The sequence below is a fragment of the Periplaneta americana genome, chromosome 9 (assembly GCF_040183065.1).
Source record: "Periplaneta americana isolate PAMFEO1 chromosome 9, P.americana_PAMFEO1_priV1, whole genome shotgun sequence".
Classification (NCBI taxonomy): domain Eukaryota; kingdom Metazoa; phylum Arthropoda; class Insecta; order Blattodea; family Blattidae; genus Periplaneta; species Periplaneta americana.
The window spans coordinates 35,725,335-35,748,775 of record NC_091125.1 but is presented as its reverse complement, the minus strand read 5'-3'; the positions used below and the strand labels follow the sequence as shown (position 1 = coordinate 35,748,775).

Here is a 23,441-nt window from a genome sequence, read left to right as displayed (position 1 = left end):
CTTAGTGACACTTGTGTTTGTCAAGGCTGCAGGTGGAGTTTTTCTTCGGGTTCTCCCATTTCTCATATTAGGCATCTACATAATTCCGTTAACATTTCTCCATTTCGTCATCATTCTATAGCATTTCCCGATCGTCGGCTGGCGACGCACTGAAGGGAGTGGTTTAGGAATGAGGGGGATTGCCTGCTCGAAACGTGGGTACGCAGCAACCTCAGTGTAGTCAGCCGGTGTGGGTTTGGGAATGCGCCTAGCTTGAGATTTAGCGCAATAGATCGTATAAGGTCACAGTGTTGTGCCATAGTACTGCCCTTCCGAAACTTCCATTCAATTCCATTCCATCTACTTCGGAATTAATTCATGGAAATAGAATAATAAAACAGTTGGGAAGCTCATCACAGAAAAGGTTTGAGAAGAAACCTAAGACAAAATTAGTCAGTTTTTCTATTCAGAAATATTACAGAATTTAATACAGGCAACATGGAAGTCTCCTGGTAGCAGAAACTTGCAATGGAGTATATGTGCCATTTTCTTTCCTCATCATGGGAATGAAATTTCCTTAGAATTTTGCTGACACGTTGCCACGGCGCCAAAAACAAAATGAAACCTGCAAAACTGAAGGATATAAGGTCATTATATGAATTCTTGTCAAGTGAAGAAATACAGTGGTTTGAGCTGTAGCTTTATGAATAACAATCTTCAGATGGTGTTTGTGACATTTCTGATAATGAACTTATCTTTCCTGAGACTGAAACCATAAGAAAATGATTCGAAAATAGTGGACATTAATTTAATTTCTGTTAAACAAAATGTTTCTTAAAATCCTCAGAATAAAAAAAAAGTTTTTCTCATTTTTGCAGCAAATATATCACTTGTAATAAACACATTGATTCATATTTCTCATCAATAAATGGATTGACGGAAAAACGACTTCACCTGTATCTCTGAAATATCTTTATTGTGAAAATATCTTAAGTTCTTATATAAATGTAATTATTAAACTATGTTGGGTGAATATGAACTATTTTAAAGAATGGTTATATTCACAACTAACAAAATATTATGGACAGTAGTCTCACTATAGGTTTTGATTTATCTAGAGAAAATCGAGTTTACGATTAGTAGAAAGTAAGCTTATAGAAAGATTAGTCGTCCTGGGTAGCGTAGTTGATATAACGCTGGCCTTCTGTGCTCGAGGTTGCGGGTTCGATCCCTGCCCAGGTCGATATCATTTAAGTGTGTTTAAATGCGACAGGCTCATGTCAGTAGATTTACTGGCATGTAAAAAAACTCCTGCGGGACAAAATTCCGGCACACCGGCAACGTTGATATAACCTCTGCAGTTGCGAGGGTCGTTAAATAAACCTTAATTTGAATTTATTAGAAAGATTAGAAGAAATAAAGTACTCTAATACAATGAAGTATTAAATGACTTAATAAAATTCTATTTCACTAATGTTAGCTTCACCAAAACGTTTGAACGGAACAGCTATTTTCAGTTGATTATCTATGCGGTAAACAAATGACGATCTCAAAGCATGTTTTATGCATGCATATTTTGCAGTTTGAAATGTTGGCAAACAAAGAAACAAAGTAAGTAGTCTAATATAATCAAATAGATATTAATTGACTTACTAAAATTCTACTTCACTAATGTTACCTTCACCAAAACCTTTGAACGAATCCGCCATTTTCAGTCGACTATCTATGCGGTAATCAAATGACGATCGTAAAACATGTTTTATAGTACCGTAAAGAATTTGCAGTTTGAAATGTTGGCAAACAAAAAAACAAATGCTGGGGAAGTGATAAAAAACAAACAAATGCTAGGGAAGTAATAAAATAAAAAACGCTAGGAAAGTGGTAAAATTATAGCGGTAAACAGCAATGATTGGTTGAAATACGTCTTTTCGTATCGTTTTATTGGTCAAAAGTAGTATGACGTAGTAAGAGTGTAATAGTCAACAAAAAAATTGTTTCCATTTCTTTGATCGATTGTTTTCCCAAAACAACGTATTTCATCTTAGGTCGTTTTTCCAGCAAGCGCCTGAATTTTGAATAATAACAGTAGCATTAACAACAGAAAGGTTTTTAAAATGAGATAGTGTTAGTTCTCCTTGAATATGAGACAGATATTATGTCATAATTATTAGCGGCTTACTTCCAATTCTTTTCAGAAAAATATCCTACAGAAACGGGGAGCTATTTCCGTGTTCACTGGCAGCCAATTTCCCTCCTCAGAAGTTTGTAAGCCACGTATTATCTGAGATTTCACATCGCAGTGTTGTACAGTAGTTCGATATGTCGTGAGGGTTACGACCTCATTTTGACGTACATTGTTTGACCTGCAGACCTTTAGTTATATCGACATGTTTGTTCACCTACAACGAACCTAGTGATCCCTATGCTGTTGTACCTGCAACATGCATGCAGGTCGACATTTCTCTCCGACCTACATCATCCTTGACTAACACTTAGTAATATTCATTGTCAAGCATACAGACGCGATGCTTTTGTGACTGCCGGACCGTACAGTACAGTAGCGTCTATAAACTTGCAGTAGTTGAATGCAAATGCTTATCATCATTATAATTACCTTTATTCTGTCGCTTCTGTCCCTAGATGACAGGTATATTTCACGGACGAATAGTCAGTTGTTCAGTCTTCTGGGAATCGTTAGACCCGAAGGCAGATTACAGTGACTATTACACTTTTACTACGTCACACTACTTTCGACCAATAAAACGGTACGAAAGGACGTCTTTCAACCAATCATGGCCGCTTATCGCACAATTTTATCGCGTCCCTAGCATTTGTTTAATTTTATCGCGTCCCTAGCATTTGTTTATTTTTATCACTACCCTAGCATTTGTTTCTTTGCTTGCCACCATTTCAAACTGCACTGGTCTGGCCGTCAAAAAACAGAAAATTACAAACCACTCCAGTCGATGCACATCACTTTCAAATATGACTCGCATTTTGGCATTCAAGAACAAGAATTAATAAAGATCACTGGTCATATATGAAGAGCACCATTCGGAAATCCTGAATGAGTTGAGGGACACACCATGTACACCAACGAGTTCACTTCTTTTACGCACACGTCCAATAGAACATCAACTGAACCACCAAAACATTCAAATTTGAAAATTGTACTTTCAATAATTGTTTCTGTTAAAATTATCCATGTTTATTTTTTATTTCATCATCGTTAATTAAAACGTTTCTTGTTTATTTCATCATCCCTAATTAAAACTTTTCTAACACTTGTTTATATTATTTAGGTTATGTTTGTTATAGCTTCTGCTATACGTAACTGAGATTGTTTAATACAAAGATTTATTGAAAATCATCTGTCAAGTGACGTTGATTACTGGGATCCGGATGATTGAAATGGAATGCAAATGTTTTAATAAAAATGAAACTGAATCAACAAAGCCTTCTTGACTAGTAACAGTCCACAGAGTTCAATGATGATTCCATAGTTGGCACAACTGATACCGGTAACAAGAATAAAACACTACTGCCATCTAGCGTAATGTTGAGATGGTACAATAATACATTTGAAGACAGTTTTATTTTCGTAAGCCAATTAATATTTTATTGTACACTTTGTTACTTATAATCTTTATATAGCCTACTTTCTTCTAATCGTGTAATAGTCAATTAAATCCCACTCGAGTTTTGATTTTCTCTAGATAAATCAAAACCTCTAGTGAGATTACTGTTGACAATGCGACTTTCTTATTGATAAGCTATTAAATTATACACATAGAAAAAAATTGTAAATAGCACAGTGTGATTCATATGTTCTTGAAATTCTTGATTAACAAATTAAGGTATATATTCTAAAAAGCCTACATTCCGAGACAAAAACGCACACTTCATATTTTACTTAAAACTGACAGAACACATTTACAGTAACCCATTATCATCAGTAGTCTCACTAGAGGTTTTGCTTTATCTAGAGAAAATCAAAACTCGAGTGATTTTTAATTGACTATTAAACGATTAGAAGAAAGTAAATAAAGATTGGGAGAAATGAAGTACTATAATACAATTAAATATTAATTGACTTACTAACACTATATTTCATCAATGTTAGCTTCACCAAAACGTTTGAACGGAGCCGCCATTTTCAGTTGGCTGTCTAAGCGGTAAACAAATGACGATCGCAAAGCATGTTTTATAGTACAGTAAGGGATATGCGGTTTGAAATGTTGACAAACAAAGAAACAAATGGTAGAGAGGTTATAAAAACAGAAGAAAGTATATAAAGATTAGAATGAATAAAGTAGCCTACTGTAGTCCAATACAATAAAATAGCTATTAATTCACTTAGAAAATTCTATTTCACTAATGTTACCTTTACCAAAATGTTTGAACGGAGCCGCCATTTTCAGTTGATTGTCTATGCGGTAAACAAATGACGATCGCAAAGCATCTATATATATAATTTGAACTGGTAATGGAAATTACGAGAAAATGGCTGAACCCATTTTAATAAATGACCTCTCATTTTGAAGCTTGGAACCCAAAGTTTTTCGGAAAAATAGTAACTTTGAGTGAAGCGTTAGTTTTCCTACATAATTTTCCTATTTTCCAAAATCCATCTTTCGTCAGTTTTGAGAACTAATTGCATTTCAGCACGGCCGACTTGATGCTCCCTTCACTTCTCTGTATATAAAGGAGAAGCGAAGCGAGCATCAAGTCGGCCATGATTTCACAATAAAACAAAACACACACTACAATAAACAATAGGCTGTTACACGAAGGCTATGACTTGCAGGATTGCTGACATATTTAATTCAATTGGTTATTAAAAACGTCAAGATTTATTAAAAATAATTTACAGGTCTGATTCTGCGGTGTGTAATTTTCTGAGTACAGCTGTGCATTGGATATTAAAATCTACAAAACTTGAAGAGGTTTTATGACATTATTACCAATATTATTATAGTTAATGTCATGATGTGACTATTTTTAATTAATTATACATATTAATGCTATATTGTATGTATGTTTTGTATGTATTTATTTACACTGCAAGTGGGCAAGCACCCGGTGGCTGTGGTATACACAATATAAACAATACGTAATAAAATGATAAGCAATACACAATAAATTTACAATACACAATACAATAAGAATACACAATATAATTTAACGCAATAATAATAAAACATAAATAAAATACCTAATTTTACATTACAACCTACATAATTATGTATAGGCCCTACATAAGTTTCAGTAGTCTTTCACTTTACTCTCGTCTCACTCACTGTAGTGGCACTATGACACATTTCACTGACACTTTAGCACACATTTCACTGACACTCTATAACACATTTCACTGACACTATAGAACACATTTCATTGACGCTATAAATGATGATATGAAAGTGAAACGTTTTGGGGTTATGTAAGAAGATGTAGAGAATATCTTAAATTGGATCTTCATTTCTATAATTTACTGAGTGGCTGCTATATAGGCTATATATATATATATATATATATATATATATATATATATATATATATAACTACAAAACGTACTTAAGATAATAATATTGTTACTAAAAACCAAATTATATTTTTAGAGTTATTAATCAAGTGGTTTGGGTCCTTTTCATCATCTTAATGGCGATATGGTGTAGATATTTATATGCGTCATTCTCTTCAGTATTGGCTTGAGAGAGCGCTAAAATTACAGTTCCTAAGGAAAGACCAAAAGATATTACTTACTGATAAAATAAGAGGCCTATAAAATTTGTAGTCCCCCGATTATTTCAGCAAGATATTTTAGTAGGATAAAATGATTTTACTTTCTACATTTCAAGCTCTACATGCAGCAGCTATACCAAGATGCTATGTCTATTGTTGGAAAGCATAGCAAACCTGACCTTTTTAACCTTCACCTACAATCCACAATAACCTGAAATAGCTATTGCTTTACTTTAACATGAAAAACCCACTGATCGTCCTGACATTGTTACTTGCGTTTTCGCGTTGAAACTCAAAACCTAAGGTGGATAGGTTCAAGAAAAATATTTGGCATAAAAAAAACTCTTCAGAAGGAGTATGTTTCATTATTATGGAAGCAAATAACTTTCAAAATGTCTGGTATTCTTCATTGAAAATAAATCTGGAAAATTATTTGAACGTCTGATGAACTTGGTTTGCAGCATTTACTGCACAAGTCGCTAGTGTTTTTTATTATCGCAAACAATTTGCAGTTTGAAATGTTGGCAAACAAAGAAACAAATGGTATGGAGGTGATAAAAACAGAACGAAGTAGCCTATATAAGGATTAGAAGAAATAAAGAACTATAATACAATAAAATAGATATTAGTTGATTTACTAAAATTCTATTTCACTAATGTTCCCTTCACCAAAACGTTTGAATGGAACCGCCATTTTCAGTTGACTATTTATGCGGTAAAGATATGACGATCGCAAAGCATGTTTTTTTTAGTACCGTAAAGAATTTTCAGTTCTAAATGTTGGCAAACAAAGAAACAAATGCTAGGAAAGTTATAAAAACAAACAAATGCTAGGGAAGTGATAAAAATAAACAAATGCCAGGGACGTGGTAAAATTGTGTGATAAGCAGCCATGATTGGTTGAAACACATTCTTTCGTACCGTTTTACTGATCAAAAGTAGTATAATATTTAATTCGACTGTTTATGAACTCACAATTCACAACAAATGCTCAACATTTTCTTCACCTGTTTTAATGCATGCATGAACTCGTCGGATCATGGCCACCTTCATTGTGCCTAAATCGGTAGATAATTGTCTTATTAATACATTAACATAACAGTGGACAATAGATTGGGTAAAACAGTTGTTGGATTACACCTCGAAACTCAAGCGTTGAATGTAATATTTCGATTATGAGTCTTGAATCAGACATTTCTTGATTAGATGTGGAGGGCTCACCTTTAAATTTTGTACAAGTATGTTTAAATTACTCTGTTTATGGAGGAAAAATGAAGATACAACATGCCGTGGTTCAAGCGATATCAGATTAGGCATTAAATTCACAGGACCAGAATTCAATATTCAGTACAGATTTGAAATGAATCTTATTTTCGTAGCGCATGCACCGGTTTCTTGTCTTGAGTTTCTTATACAGTATTATTTTGTCTTAAGTGGTCACCTTACGTAATACTAATCACATAACCAATCAATCATTTACTTGTGACTATCGAGTGTTTGTTTATAATCCAATGTGTAGCTAAAGATGGGGCTGGGAGTGGATAGAATCCTTGAAAATGGATGATATTAAGTTACAGTATTGATTAAGTAAAACATTCGTAATTAAAATTGTACGAAGACTGAAGAAAAATGGAAAAGTAGTAAGCTTTTCTCGTCCGTTATGTAACGACAGATTAGCTTTGGTCTAGGTTAGAAAAGGGTGTACCAATTAGATCTCATAAAGAATGAAGTATAAGAACAAGCAGGTTAAGAGATAATTTTATTAATACATTCTATCGCAGTACTTGATTTGAATACTTCAACTGTAAGTTGAGAGATTGCCGAAAGTAGCTTATCGACGTAGCCCTACAAGAACAAGAGATTTTGGAAGACAAAGAAAGAAGTGGCGGAGAAATGTGAAGAAAATATTTACTGTGACTTGGAAGCAGCAATGTGTCTACTCTCGTGAAATAAGGAAGGAAGAGAAGAAATTAAACATTTACTGAACCTGGAATACTTTAAAAATGCAATCTAATGTTATGTGTAAGACTATTGACATCCAGAACTTATTATACAAATTCGAATTCAAATGAAACATAAGCATTACATTACATTGGATCCCTAAAGAGCATTGCACGTATTCAGGAATCATTCAATAAATTGATGCAAACATTTACAAATATCAATGAATTTGTTTAAAGAAATACGAAATGTAGAATAATTTAATAGACCTAATTATTAATTATATCATAATTATGAAAGAATGAAAACGAAGTGTAGTAAAAAAAAGGATAAACTTTTGTAATTACTTACTTACTTACTGACTTTTAAGGAACCCGGAGGTTCATTGCCGCCCTCACATAAGCCCGCCATTGGTCCCTATCCTGAGCAAAATTAATCCATTCTCTATCATCATATCCCACCTCCATCAAATCCATTTTAATATTACCTTCCCTCTACGTCTCGGCCTCCCTAAAGGTCTTTTTCCCTCCGGCCTCCCAACTAACACTCTATATGCATTTCTGGATTCGCCCATACGTGCTACATGCCCTGCCCATCTCAAACGTCTGGATTTAATGTTCCTAATTATGTCAGGTGAAGAATACAATGCGTGCAGTTCTGTGTTGTGTAACTTTCTCCATTCTCCTATAACTTCATCCCTCTTAGCCCCAAATATTTTCCTAAGAATCCTATTCTCAAACACCCTTAGTCTCTGTTCCTCTCTCAAAGTGAGAGTCCAAGTTTCACAACCATACAGAACAACCGATAATATAACTGTTTTATAAATTCTAACTTTCAGATTTTTCGACAGCAGACTGGATGATAAAAGTTTCTCAACCGAATAATAACAGGCATTTCCCATATTTATTCTGTGTTTAATTTCCTCCCGAGTATCATTTATATTTCTTACTGTTGCTCCCAGATATTTGAACTTCTCCACCTCTTCAAAAGATAAATTTCCAATATTTATATTTCCATTTCGTACAATATTCTGGCCACGAGACATAATCATATACTTTGTCTTTTCGGGATTTACTTCCAAACCTATCTCTTTACTTGCTTCCAGTAAAATTCCCGTGTTTTCCCCTAATCGTTTGTGGATTTTCTCCTAACATATTCACGTCATCCGCATAGACAAGCAGCTGATGTAACCCGTTCAATTCCAAACCCTCTCTGTTATCCTGGACTTTCCTAATGACATATTCTAGAGCAAAGTTAAAAAGTAAAGGTGATAGTGCATTTCCTTGCTTTAGCCCACAGTGAATTGGAAACGCATCTGACAGAAACTGACCTATACGGACTGTGCTGTACGTTTCACTGAGACACATTTTAATTAATCGAATTAGTTTCTTGGGAATACCAAATCCAATAAGAATATCATATAAAACTTCTCTCTCAACCGAGTCATATGCCTTTTTGAAATCTATGAATAACTGATGCACTGTACCCTTATACCCCCATTTCTTCTCCATTATCTGTCGAAAACTTTTGTATTTATAATTAGTAAAGACTAAAATTAAAAAAAAAAAAAAAAACAAATACAGTAAAAACAATTAATTATAAGTAGTAAAATAAGAAAATAAAAATAAATTAGAAAACCATAGGATAAAACATCTTTCATTTATTTCTTAAACTTATGTATAGGCCATTCTCCGGAAAAGCAGACAATACTCACTTCCGTAACTGCCTGCTGTCAGGCTTGGGTTCCAGCGCAGCTACAGAGCAGGTTAAAATTTAGGACTGGCCATTCAGCCCGGGTTTTATAAGCCCAGTCCAGGCGGGACCCGAGAAAGCCTGCCTGTGTGTTCGTATTGTAGGATGACTTGCATTCAGGCATCATGGTTATCATGAAACTACTAGTTTGAAATCTAAGTTCGTTGGCTATTTAGTCACTTTAAAAAAATCTGTATTTTCTGATAAAATACGGCAGACAATTCTTGATTGAAGTAACATAGTTTTACAATTTTTTTACTTGAAGTAAGTAAAGCTATAGGTTTGGAGGTAAATCCTGAAGAAACAAAGTATATGATTATGTCTCGTGACTAGAATATTGTACGAATTGGAAACATAAAAATTGGAGATTTATCCTTCGAAGAGGTGAAAAAATTCAAATATCTTGGAGCAACAGTAACAAATATAAATGACACTCGGGAGGAAATTAAACGCAGAATAAATATGGGAAGCTTTTGTCATCTAGTCTGCTATCAAAAGATCTGAAAGTTAGAATTTATAAAACAGTTGTATTACCGGTTGTTCTGTATGGTTGTGAAACTTGGACTATCACTTTGAGAGAGGAACAGAGATTAAGGGTGTTTGAGAATAAGGTTCTTAGGAAAATATTTGGGGCTAAGAGGGATGAAGTTACAGGAAAATGGAGAAAGTTACACAACGCAGAACTGCACGCATTATATTCTTCGCCTGACATATTAGGAACATTAAATCCCGACGTTTGAGATGGGCAGGACATGTAGCACGTATTGGCGAATCCAGAAATGCATATAGAGTGTTAGTTGGGAGACCAGAGGAAAAAAGACCTTTGGAGAGGCGGAGACGTAGATGGGAGGATAATATTAAAATGGATTTGAGGAAGGTGGGATATGATGATAGAGACTTGGATTAATCTTGCACAGGATAGAGTCAATGGAGGCCTTATGTGAGAGCGGCAATGAACATGCGGGTTCCTTAAAAGCCATTAGTAAGTAAGTATGATGGAAAGAAAAGTGTAACTTATAATGACTGTTGGCATTTAATGGATATTGACGAGAAATAGTTTTATTTGTGTTTATTACGTTTCAGAAGACGATAAATTAAGTTGTCTGTATCTGTATGCTTCCTGTCGGGTTTGGATGAGACTTTGTTGATATTTATCATGCATCTGAAAGCAGCACAGTCTGGCGCAAGTCGGCGGAACAAAACAATCCTTTGGGGTCACTATTAGGACTGTTTGGGAGTCACGTGCAACCACACTGCCTGCCTGCTTATGAGGAAAGGTTGACGGCAGGCGAGCGATACCGTGTGTAATCCCACTCACGATGGTAAACAGTTATGGGCAAGCCTGAATGAGACTTTGCCTGTCTCTGGTATAGGCCTAAGTTTCCTATTCATCTTACAAATATCAGGCACTCTTTGTAATAAAATACGTATTATACAGTCTTGTGCTATAACAAAAACTATTATTTGACCCAGTTATTGTGTAACACCTTGTATTTCTATAAAGGAAAGGAGGTATTTCGTCTTGTGTTACAGCAGTTAAGATAAAGCTTATAAATGAGTTGATGTTTGTGAAAGAAGATAAGTAATTTTATTTTAATACAAATGCATACATTCTAATACGTACATTAAAGTCCCAAAGAAGAATTTCAGTTGGATAATCCATAGGTTTCTTTAAGCAAATCTTAATGATACAGTTTTGAAATAAATGTAATGAGGTGATATCAGATTTCGACTCCCCAACCAATAATGCCATACTGAATTACAAATTGCATCAGAGCTAATACGCGGGTAAGGAATAAATTGGCGAAAGCCACCGGCGTAACTCAGTCGGCTAAGGCGCTTGTCTGCCGGTCCAAAGTTGCGTTCTGGCGCGTGTTCGATTCCGCTTGGGCTGATTACCTGGTTGGATTTTTTCCGAGGTTTTCCCCAACCATAAGGCAAATGTCAGGTAATCTATGGCGAATCCTCGACCTCATCTCGCCAAATATTATCTCGCTATCACCAATTACATCGACGCTAAATAACTTCGTAGTTGATACAGCGTCGTTAAATAACCAAGTTAAAAAAAATTTACATTGGCAAATAACGAATGAATACATTTTCATAATCTATTACACATGTCGGTTGTGTTTCATTTTAAGTGTTGGCCAATAATTATTCCTAAATACTTTACCTCTGTAAAGTCTCTAGCTATCTAAAATAATGTCAATCCCCGCATATGAAATTTATTAGGATTGACTCTTATAGTAAAAGGTGAGCGTTCATTAAAGAAATCGAAGAAAGATGACAAAATATAATGGGAGAAGGACAAGCTGAGAAGTAAGAGAAAAAACAGAAAGAGAGAGGAAAAGAGGAGTGAAACAAGGAAGCAGTCTTCCCCTAAGCTTGTACCGTGTATCCTGCACGAATACATCAAGTAGACGACGGCAATTAAGCCAGTTTCTTTGTCGTCAAAAGTGCTGCAGCATTTTTAATTGCCCCCACCTAATCTTTGCAAAAGGGGACGAAGAATTCCATGGGCAAGGTTGTCACCTCTATAAAGGGCTTCTTGGTATCGAGATATGCATTGAAAACAAAAACACCAATTACATGCAATTAATGTTTCGAGTGGGAACTGAACCTCTGCTCATGAGAAGTTGGAATGTTATCTACAGAGATCGTGATGGAATAATAATTTGGAGTATTGTGTTAGCCTCTGATTCCGGTGTCATAGTAGGCTTTGCGCTGCTGAATATGGGACCGCGGGAGGAATTTTAACTGTCGCAAGTAAGAATACAGGGTCATTTCTCTAGAATCCATTCCTATACTTCGCAATAGACTATAGTTCTCCAGTTGCCTGTTAATATAGCCACTGGAATATGTGAACGGTGTTTATAATAAGGTTATTTAATGACATTTAAATGTGATTATGTCCACAGTTATACCGAGTGATTCATAAATAACTGTACATACTTTTTGGATATAATGTAGGGATAAAAATAAGACTAAAATGTTCTATAAAACTTTCCCGCAAATCCTTACTTTCAGAGTTATAATGTATAATGTCCCATCTTGCGAGGCATAAAAAACATGAGCCAGTAAAGTTTTCGGATGTGTCACGTTCGCTTACATAGCGACTGTGGTAGATGTTTGTTTTTTGTACACCCCCAATATGGTTGATTCCGACCTGATAGGACTTTGTTTACTTTATTGTACCTAGATATGTTTAATTGTATGGCACTGTTGTATTTCCTACCGTCACCACGTCTCGTTAGCATACATTCATTCATCGTAGTCGTTAGTTCAGTAGGCATCAGTTATATACGGTACGATAGGTCATGCAGGATGAGTTGCTTGGCCAGCCAGATCACCGGACCTGAACCTCCTGGACTTCTACTTTTGGGGCCGTTTGACAGCGCTCGTTTATGCCACTCAAAATCCGAACGAAGCATAATTACAGCAATTAACTCAAATTGGCTGTGACATTATGCATCATAACTCTGGAAGTAAGGATTTGCGAGAAAAGTTGTATAGAACTTTTTAATCTTATTTTTACCTCTATATTACACCCACAACGTTTGTACAGGTACTTATGAATCACCCTGTATATTGTACGAAATTAATCACTTCATTATATTGTTTTCACACGTAAGATAGTAATTAGCACGAAATAATATCTAGGATGAATCAAAACAAACCGAAAAATTTTCAGGAATAACTCAGGAAACCTGAATGCATTTTTGAAATAGTAAAGGTACCTTCACTAACATGTGGTTTCATGCTATAGGACATTGAAGGCATTTATGCCGCCATCAATTTCGATGTCATTCCGACGAACGGATGTTTACCAGGAGTTTTCAGAACACATTTTATCAGCAGTTCTGGAGGATGTTTCACTGAGAGTACGTTATAAAATTTGATTCCAGTACGACGGGAATTTAGCACATTATAATTGAATGTGCAATTTCGAAAAGAGTACATCTCTGAAAAGTAAAATTGTTCAAGAATTTAAAAAGAAACCGATTTAATTTTAAACTGTTGAACCCAGAATAACACAATTTTACAGTTACCACTTTAGGGTCAGAAAAAAAAAATCACTATATTCGAACTAAATCTTTGTTGACTTTATTTTACTTAACATCATTACTATTCTTTTTCTTTGGTAATTTATGTTCTTGCTTCTTGATTATAATACTTTATATTTTATGTTTAATATCATACATTTCTCTCTTGTATTGTACACTTTGTCTTTATGCTTGTGTGAGCATTATGTCGGTGTGAGACAGCTTGATTGAAGACTTCCTTCTTCATCTTCACCCTTTTCTTCTTCTTCTTCTTCTTCTTCTTCTATTTATTCTACGTATCTTGTCTTTCAGAGTTTAGGTCAATTGACCTGTACCGGCCTTATATTATCTTTCTCTTTACTCAACCGATATTTCTCTTTAGTGTTAATGTAACATTAATTAATTCAGATAGTCTCGTATCTTGAATTATTGCAAAGTAATAACTACAGTCCTCTCTGCATTTATTCATTTCTTATATATGGAAAGTATTACTAATTTATACCCGATGTCCTCTGGATGTTTTCACCGCGTATATTCACATATACACCTCTTCACGGCCAGTAGAAATTTCTTTTCGACGGCTTGAATGGAATTAATATTTTGTGATATTACTCCAGATTCGCATCCACATAAAATGCACACTGTCTTTACCTTCAAGAATAGACCTGCCTGTCTTAACGTGTTATTGTTTTCAGCTCCTTCGAATTCTTTAGTGCATTATCTGATAACGATACAATTTTGAAAGAACATTCCAACCATAGCCATATATTGTCTCTTCCTAAACAGTTGTTATAGCCACTGGCATAGCTCAGTCGGCTAAGGCACTTGTCTGCCGATCTAGAGTTGCGTTCGGGCGCGGGTTCGATTCCCGCGGTGTTTTTCCCGAGGTTTTCCTCAATCGAAGTCGAATATCAGGTAATCTAATGAGAATCCTTGGCCTCAGCTCGCCAAATACCATCTCGCTATCACCAATCCCATTGACGCTAATAACCTAGTAGTTGATACAACGTCGTTAGATAACCAACTAAAAAAATTGTTCTAAGGAAGTATTGTGTTAATTATTATCTTACATTTCCATAGACTTAACTTTTGCTGGTCGTAGTTGAATATCTCATTTATAAATTAACTTGTGAAACCCATCTCTAAATGTTCTAGAATAACCATACCTTTTTCGTATACTATTTATATAAAATAATTTCGGTTCATTTCATCAACATTATGGCTTAAGTCTCGTGGCTCCTTAAGTCTTCATGTAAACTGGTCGGACCATTTCATTCTTGATCTACTCGACGTTTCTTTTAACGTAGGCTTATTAAAATTAAGTTAAATTCGTGGCGCGACAGCCCATGAAGAGCTAAGGTCGACGAATCGATTGCTGGCCTTACGTCCATATGCCTCAACAGAGGTGAACGATCACCCAACCAGAACGGAAGCATAGCGTCGTTAGGAAAATGAGGTCCCCAGGCAGCCTATGTATTATAGCTGGTGTTCGTAACCGGATTTCGCTGTTTAATGTAGCTTTCCGAGTTTATCACAATGCTGGGTGGACACCGGTCCCAAACACTGGTCAAAATTTCATGAGAAAATTTCTTCACCGCGAGTAGCACGCCACGAGCAGATTGCTCTGCCCGTGGGTCACTTCTCTTCCCCTAAAAGAACACACTGAAAGAGGGGAAGCGCTGCAAGGGTTGTCAATGCACAAGTCAGATAGAGCAGGAAATTTGCCTGCAGAGTTGGAGCTGAAAAATAATTGATCTTTCACAAACTACATTATTGAAATGGACGTATAATGACGATTTTCTTAGCTTTACAGTTCCTGAAATTATGAAATATATCCGAAGATTCTTAAATTTGTAGCGAAAATTACAGTATATAATTGATGATCCTAACAAAGCCAAGAATGAAGGTCAAGCTGTGATGATGGTAAGCGTGCTATACTTGGATTTTCTTCTTCAAATAATATTTTACGAATTGTAAAGGCTAGTGTGAGACCGAAATCGAAGAAGCGATTCTGGCGAAATTACATCTTAAAAGATTTATTTTCTCATTACAGTATCATTATTATAATGGTACTAATGTTACTCCATCAGTTTGAGCACTTTTATACGTGAACGCAGTTATTTTCATATTATTTATTTTGTACTGAAAATTACAAGTAACGTTTGGTTAGTTATTCAAAATCGCAATTACGACATCTTCTGTTGTAAAATAATTTTATTGCATGTATTACAAAGGTGAAAGAATGTGTAAAGAATTAATATAACTCTATTTTATTTAAAGTGCATTTTGTTCACTGCTACCTTTGCAGCAATATACACTGCAGCCAGAAGCACGTGGAATAATCGAAGATCGTTCACGTTCTGTTTTTTATGCATCCCTGATGTTCCTTAATCTAACGGACATAAAAGTGTATAATTTAATAGTTATCATTATCCTTCTTCACTTCATATCATAAACTTCAACACAAGTTGAAGAGGAACAATCCAATCTTTTGCTAGTATTCTCTATTCCCCATGAGGTCAAGACATGCAAGAGCAGAGATGCAAAACTGGGCTACAATTATTGCGGCAGACGTCACAGGCCGGAACATGTAACTGAATCCTATAGATTCAAAATTCCCTATATCCACTTTCACAAATTAAAGGGTTTTGATAGTAACTTATGGAAAATAGAGGGAATTTTCAACCTAACTGTGACTTTTAACAAACCTTTTTCTTTTTGAATTTAAACTATATAAATAATTAGAATTCATCCTTAGCAAAGCAGTATGTGGGCATAACTCAGTTCTGAACAAAATGATCTTTAGGGGATTTTGACTCTAGAGTATTCAATCATCCCTTCCCTTCAACCCTCGCGTTATTGGATATGATAGGGGTAGAAGAGATATGTATTCAGTGTGATTGCCAAACGTCACTGATACGTCATTGAAGACTCAGGTCTTGTGGACGGGGAACAAACTCTTTCCCTATGTTTCCACCCCTCTCTTCCCCAGTTCTGCAATCCTGTGCGAGAGAAATTCCCTGTTCCGACCTAAAATCGAGGGTGGTAAATATTTTCTTAGAAAGTGCTCTGGGTTTACTTTTGTTATACTGTCTTCCTTCATTCTGCCTTTTATTGTTTATAACATTATTTATACTAATAAAAACGCAACTTTTTTTTGTAGATAATTATTTGTAATCATGTTTGAAAATGAACCCTGTTGCAGGTGAGCACACTATCAGAAACTACCCTGCTACTGTCCACGGAGCCTTCCTCAGCGGCCTGCGCGAGGGGGGTCGCATTTCAGACCAGTTCGTGGGCTGCCCCTACAGTCCGCCACCCGCGCCACCGTCCTCTGCCGCTGCAGCGCCCAGCACCCGGCAACCTCCCCCGGGAGGACCGCAGCAACCGGCAGCGTGAGAAACGTGCTGTTAGCGGAATTCTGCTAATCAGGTGCTAAGTCCGGGCGTTGAGCACTTGCTGAGATATGCACAAAGCTGTGTAGAACAGGTGTCAGCCTCCCTGCCACTCAGTTCGTTCCAGATTGACCTGCGTTACGCTATACATGTATAAGTATAGGAGGGAAGTATAGTTACCGCAACAGTTCTTGGCCGGTGAAGTAATACAAATTCAAGTTTACTGTTTACATTCCAGTTCTGTAAGCGTGGAAGGGATTTCGGCCCGTTTTGTTCTTAGGTAGCGAAAATAGGATGAATTGACTAACTACAATTCTATTTAAAAAAAAAAAAAACTTCATGAGCTCTACTACATTATATGTTTGTGTGAACAAATCTATTACCAGTGTTTCGGGTAAATATGTACCTTTACTCGCCATCATAATACTGCTGAATAAATCCATCTGTCTAATATATATCTGTTTCTTCCCATATGATGGATTTCTTTGCCCCTCATTAAATTTAATGTCATAGAGCTTCAGACTTGAGATGTAGACCATAGAACCAAATTACTTATCAGACCATTATATAGAAGCGTAGAATTAAAATTGCTTAAAACTAAATTAATCGCACTACTCAGCATACGTGTTTCATTTGTGCAGTTTATGAGACTTTGTGGGAGTTCGTTAAGACGTACCCTCTTTTTCGTGTACTTCTCACTCCTTTACAGTCATTTTAACAGATCTTATTTACGCTCCTCTTTCTTCTGCTGTTTCTCCTATGCTTGCGGAATATTTTTAAATTACGCAGGTTAAGTAACTTTGTCTTTCCTTTCTCCGTGTCCGTTCATGAAATTTACGCATTTTCAGCAATTTCTCTCGACTTTGTGTAAAGTTTTCAAACTTAAATCTGAAAAATCTGGTGATCTCATTAACTTAGTAGTTGAAGAGCATACATTATATTGTAGTACCATTCAAATGTACATTATCCTCAGATATATTTTGGAAGGAACTATAAGCAAAAGTCTATGAAGAAAAATGACGAATTGAACGAAATCGTATATCGTACGGTATGTGAAGGAATAATCAGCTCTGATTTCAGATAAATTATCTGTCCGTCGTATTGTTGGTAATGCCAGTCTTCGTATTCCTTTAGTTTCTGCAAGAGGAAATCAAAATGTAAAGCGCTTTCCTTGTATTATCCATCTCTTGAGAAGATAGGTACGTTGTTTTATGTGTCGTGGTTGTTTAGTTCGCTGGTCAGTTAAATGCAATAGCTCTCACAATGAGGAGTACACAGAAAGAACGGCCAAGAACTGTTGTAGAGATGTTAAGTTTTCCCCCCTCACAAAGGGAAAGGAACAGTGATGGTTCTTAAAAATATTAAAACATTATTATTTTATGTTAACACTTTATTAAATTTGTATTTAAAATATTACTAATAAGTTATGTCAGCTCTCATTCAGATTGAAAACTCGTTTTACCAGCTGTTAAGAAACTAGCAGCAAATAATAAATACAAGTTCGAATGATTCGTTCGTCAATGCTTTCACCTATTAGAAATAGAAATGATTCTGAGCATATTTATCTCTTTCATGTACTAAATGACGGATTTATCTGACACGTTTTCAAGTATTTTATTTTGAAGTCAGGATGACATTTTGTGAATTTCATAAATTTAAACTTTTAATGCAGTTGTTATAACAGGATTAGTGATAGAGCAGTGGGCGAGATGCACTTGTTCTCATATTTGTAAAGTAAAAAAGGCGTCATTTGAAGTCTAGCATAGAATATTAAATTTAAAAATAAAATTGGAAGCACAAAATAAATAATCTAGTCTATTTTTGTTTTAGATTTCTAAACATATGTTAATATGCTGCTCACCTACATATAATGCATTATATCGGTTCGTAATGTATTTGATAATTACAAAATCTAAGACAGCAATATAAATTTGTCAAGAAATAGAAAAAAAATGGTACGTTAGAAAGGCAGATACAACAATATCGAGAAATATAATATAAACAGACGATTAATGAATGATGCTGTGACAGAGGAATCGGTATATAACTGGCATAATACAAACACTAAATCTTCTTCCATTAGATTACATCAGGACGCAAATTTGTTAAGATAAAAATATGTAATTGTGGTAACTTATAATATGCAAAAAAGCACATTTTTATTCTTTCTAGTTGTAAATAAATACTTCATGATATGTAATGCTAATAAATACTTAAGTATCTCCTGGTTGAAAAGTAAATAAGCAAACAATCCTCATAAAAGAAAATTATAGTTAACGTCTTCACCGGCACCTGTTTTACGCGTGTATGTTTATGCTAATAAGTACTGATATCTATGTTTAAATTATTCAAATGTTAAGCAAATATAACCTACGGGAAGGTAATGGAGTCTTCCAAACTATCCATGACTCCCACTGGTGTCTTCTTCAAAAAATGAAATGATGTTATATAAATCATACGTACCTATGCTTTGTAAAATATTTGTTTCTGAACACTTGAGTTACCTTGTTAATGACTGACCTCTTTTAAACACTCCGAATCATTAAGCACTTGCAGAATCATACAAAATTATGTTGTATATTCGTATGTATCATATGTGAAGCAAGCAATAGTGATGTAACAAAACTCTACTAAAATTAAGACAGTGCATTTTGAATACACAAGTTTATTATTTCTTGTATAAGTGATGTAAACGTTAGTTATTGAAATAAATGGAAGGATCTGAAGTAAAATAAAAAAATAAGAAGATACTTTCGCGCATATACAAATATGCTCTATTTGGAGACAGATGCTGTATTTGTATTAAGGTATTCACTATTGTACAAAAGGTAAAGGTATATGTCACGGAAGGTAAACTAATTTAATTTTTAAAATACTGATTAAACTATAGTTTTCTTATGACTGTCAATATTTAACTTATGTTCTTTGCATGATATTGAAAAAGTGAAAAAGTGTTCCTATATTGTTGACATTGTGTAGTGCAGCAATAAATAATTCGATTATTTACTTCTATTTGCGAAGTAAACTACTGCAAAAATTACAATGTGGGATACATATTGAGAGTTTTATTGATGTCCCAGCTAAATATGAAATATATATGTTATTTGTGGCAATTTGTTGAATTATTGTAATATTATTGATTTGATTCTCTGTTGTTAAAAGTTATATGTTGGAGCACTAATGTATCCAGATTTATAATTGTTTCATTGTTAAGCACCTATTGCTTCCGAATATGTTTGATAATCCTTAATAATAATTAATTTTTTGTGAAATAATGTTATTATTGTTCTACTTCCTACATCTCTGTAGGCAATCATCTTTCGAGACAGCAGAGATCTTAGATGATGAAATAAACATAATTATTCGGAAAGAATATACTCATTTCAAACGTCAATAAGAACGATCTTTTCTAAAACAGAAGTACTCGGTCTGTACTGGTAGTAAAGGAACTCTTAAAATTTAATATCACAGAACTTTAATGTGTGCACCTCCGGTCACACTACAGTTATTATACAAATGCAGGCGAAAGGTGAATTTTCCCGACACTCAATGCAATATGTTCCTTGTCATTCCTTTCATAGCATTTACAAACTTATTCCTGAGTTCTAGGAGACCTGTGGGCTAAGGATGGCACATATTCAATGTCTCCCACGTAACTCTACACAAAGAATTTCATGTTGAAGATATACCGATAAGCTGTCACAATTTGACTATAATTATATGTATATTTACCGCCTTTGCTTATCATACAAAATGAATGAGTTAATTAGTCATATTTTCCTCATTAACGTTTTCGGTACGTAACTTGTACCATCTTCAGATGTTTGTATATTATTTTAATTGTAAACCAAGCCTGTGGGTGCATGTATCTGGACTGAAATGGTCAGTGTTTTTGTGTATGCTGTGCGGTGTCGGTGAAGTGTTGTCATGATTACACAAATGATCACCTTAACTCTTATATGCTATTTGGTACCACACTTTATCAAACTTGAATTGCAATGTTTCTGTCGTTGTTTAAAACACTATGTAAGACACTGTTTAAAAAACTGTTTAAAACGATTTAAAAAATTTTTAAAAGCACTTAGTTTTTACATCACTTTGACTATGTGAAGTATGTGATCACTGCTGGTTGGAAGTTAGATGAGGCACTTGTGGTGATCTTGTTTAGCGTTGAGTTGGACGCAAGGTCGTGACATGACTATGTTTCTAAAAGTGATGTTGAGACACTTCTATTAGATTGATGGCTTATGTAATATTATAACAGGATGAAGATTGTCAGGTCCGTGGCTATAGTATCGCCTGGCGTGTCTGTAACAATATGATTAAATTAATTTATGAAGTTGGGGATGTTTGTAATTGTATTGGAAATTCCTTTGGTATGGTTAACTGCAGTGCCTATTATGTAAGAAAAGTAACTTTCAGTTATGGATGTATTGGTCTGCTCGTGCTTGATGCTAGGCTGATAATAGAGCGAAGGACTTGTTCACAGTATTTTAGTTAGTTATAATATCTGTTTCCGGAAGTAGAGGGGGTGTCGGTGTAATCTGTGTGTGTGATTGTTTGGGCGGGAGTAGTTTGAATAAATTGAAGAGTGGGTTATTTATGTTGGCTATTTGTTCATTTAGTAGAGGTTTTCCTGAGTTGTGTTCTTTTATAATATGAAATTGTTCCGCCGTTTCTATTGTAGGGTCGTTTGTGATTTTTAGTATTTTCAGGGTGTCATTAACATCCCTAAAACAGAATTATTTCAAATTTGATAATAAAATATACATTCAATCAACTGGATTAGCCATGGGCGACCCCTTATCAGGATATTTAGCTAACATATTTCTACAAGAACTTGAAAACAAACACATAAATAATTTAAATAATAAGTTCAATTTCAGCACATACGCAAGATACGTTGACGATACAATAATAATATACGAAAACACCCAAAACAAGGATAGTCAAATACTAGAAGAATTTAACAAATGGCATCAAAATATAAAATTCACCCTTGAACAATAACAATAGCCTTAATTTTCTAGATTTAAATATAACAATAGCAACCCCAACAATTACATTCAATATATACAGGAAAGAAACAACAACTACACATGCCATAAAAAAACATTCAATACATCCAATCACACATAAAATTAGCAAATTTCGGTTCCTCATTGATAGATTACTCACAACACCGCTAAATAGAGATAATTACAATAAAGAACTTAATTATATAAAGCAAATAGCCTTTGAAAATGGATACGAAAACCAACTGATCAACAACTTAATACAAAAGAGAAAAACAAAACTACATAAAAAAGAATTCACAACATTACAGCCTGAGAAAACACAAAACAAAAAACAATGGCATAGTTTAACATATTACGGCAAAATTACAAACAAACTTAGCAACTTTTTCAAAAAACAAAATATTAACATAGCCCCTCGTACCAACAACAAACTAAACAATATAATTCCCAATAATACCAACCATAATGAACCCCTCCTAAACAGCGGCATATACCAGTTAAACTGCAAAAATTGCACCAAAACATATATAGGACAGACCCGGCGCAACTTTAAAATAAGATTTAAGGAACATACCTCTGATTTCGTTTATAATAGAAATAGATCTAAATTTGCACAACACCTTATAGAAGAAAACCATGAACTCGCAAACATTAATGACACCCTGAAAATACTAAAAATCACAAACGACCCTACAATAGAAACGGCGGAACAATTTCATATTATAAAAGAACACAACTCAGGAAAACCTCTACTAAATGAACAAATAGCCAACATAAATAACCCACTCTTCAATTTATTCAAACTACTCCCGCCCAAACAATCACACACACAGATTACACCGACACCCCCTCTACTTCCGGAAACAGATATTATAACTAACTAAAATACTGTGAACAAGTTCTTCGCTCTAGTATCAGCCTAGCATCAAGCACGAGCAGACCAATACATCCATAACTGAAAGTTACTTTTCTTACATAATAGGCACTGCAGTTAACCATACCAAAGGAATTTCCAATACAATTACAAACATCCCCAACTTCATAAATTAATTTAATCATATTGTTACAGACACGCCAGGCGATACTATAGCCACGGACCTGACAATCTTCATCCTGTTATAATATTACATAAGCCATCAATCTAATAGAAGTGTCTCAACATCACTTTTAGAAACATAGTCACGTCACGACCTTGCGTCCAACTCAACGCTAAACAAGATCACCACAAGTGCCTCATCTAACTTCCAACCAGCAGTGATCACATACTTCACATAGTCAAAGTGATGTAAAAACTAAGTGCTTTTAAAAATTTTTTAAATCGTTTTAAACAGTTTTTTAAACAGTGTCTTACATAGTGTTTTAAACAACGACAGAAACATTGCAATTCAAGTTTGATAAAGTGTGGTACCAAATAGCATATAAGAGTTAAGGTGATCATTTGTGTAATCATGACAACACTTCACCGACACCGCACAGCATACACAAAAACACTGACCATTTCAGTCCAGATACATGCACCCACAGGCTTGGTTTACAATTAAAATAATATACAAACATCTGAAGATGGTACA

At 34.8% G+C, this 23,441-nt stretch overlaps 1 protein-coding gene across 1 annotated transcript in view; it reads left to right on the top strand.

Moving 5' to 3' along the window:
- Positions 1 to 19,965, top strand: part of LOC138705571 (lysine-specific histone demethylase 1A-like) — a 139,418-nt gene extending 119,453 nt beyond the window's left edge. The window contains exon 6 of the mRNA XM_069834172.1: positions 16,663 to 19,965. Coding sequence (XP_069690273.1) covers positions 16,663 to 16,856 — 194 coding nt within the window. The 3' untranslated portion in view covers positions 16,857 to 19,965. The remainder of the gene's footprint in view (positions 1 to 16,662) is intronic.
- The last annotated feature ends 3,476 nt before the right edge of the window (positions 19,966 to 23,441 follow it).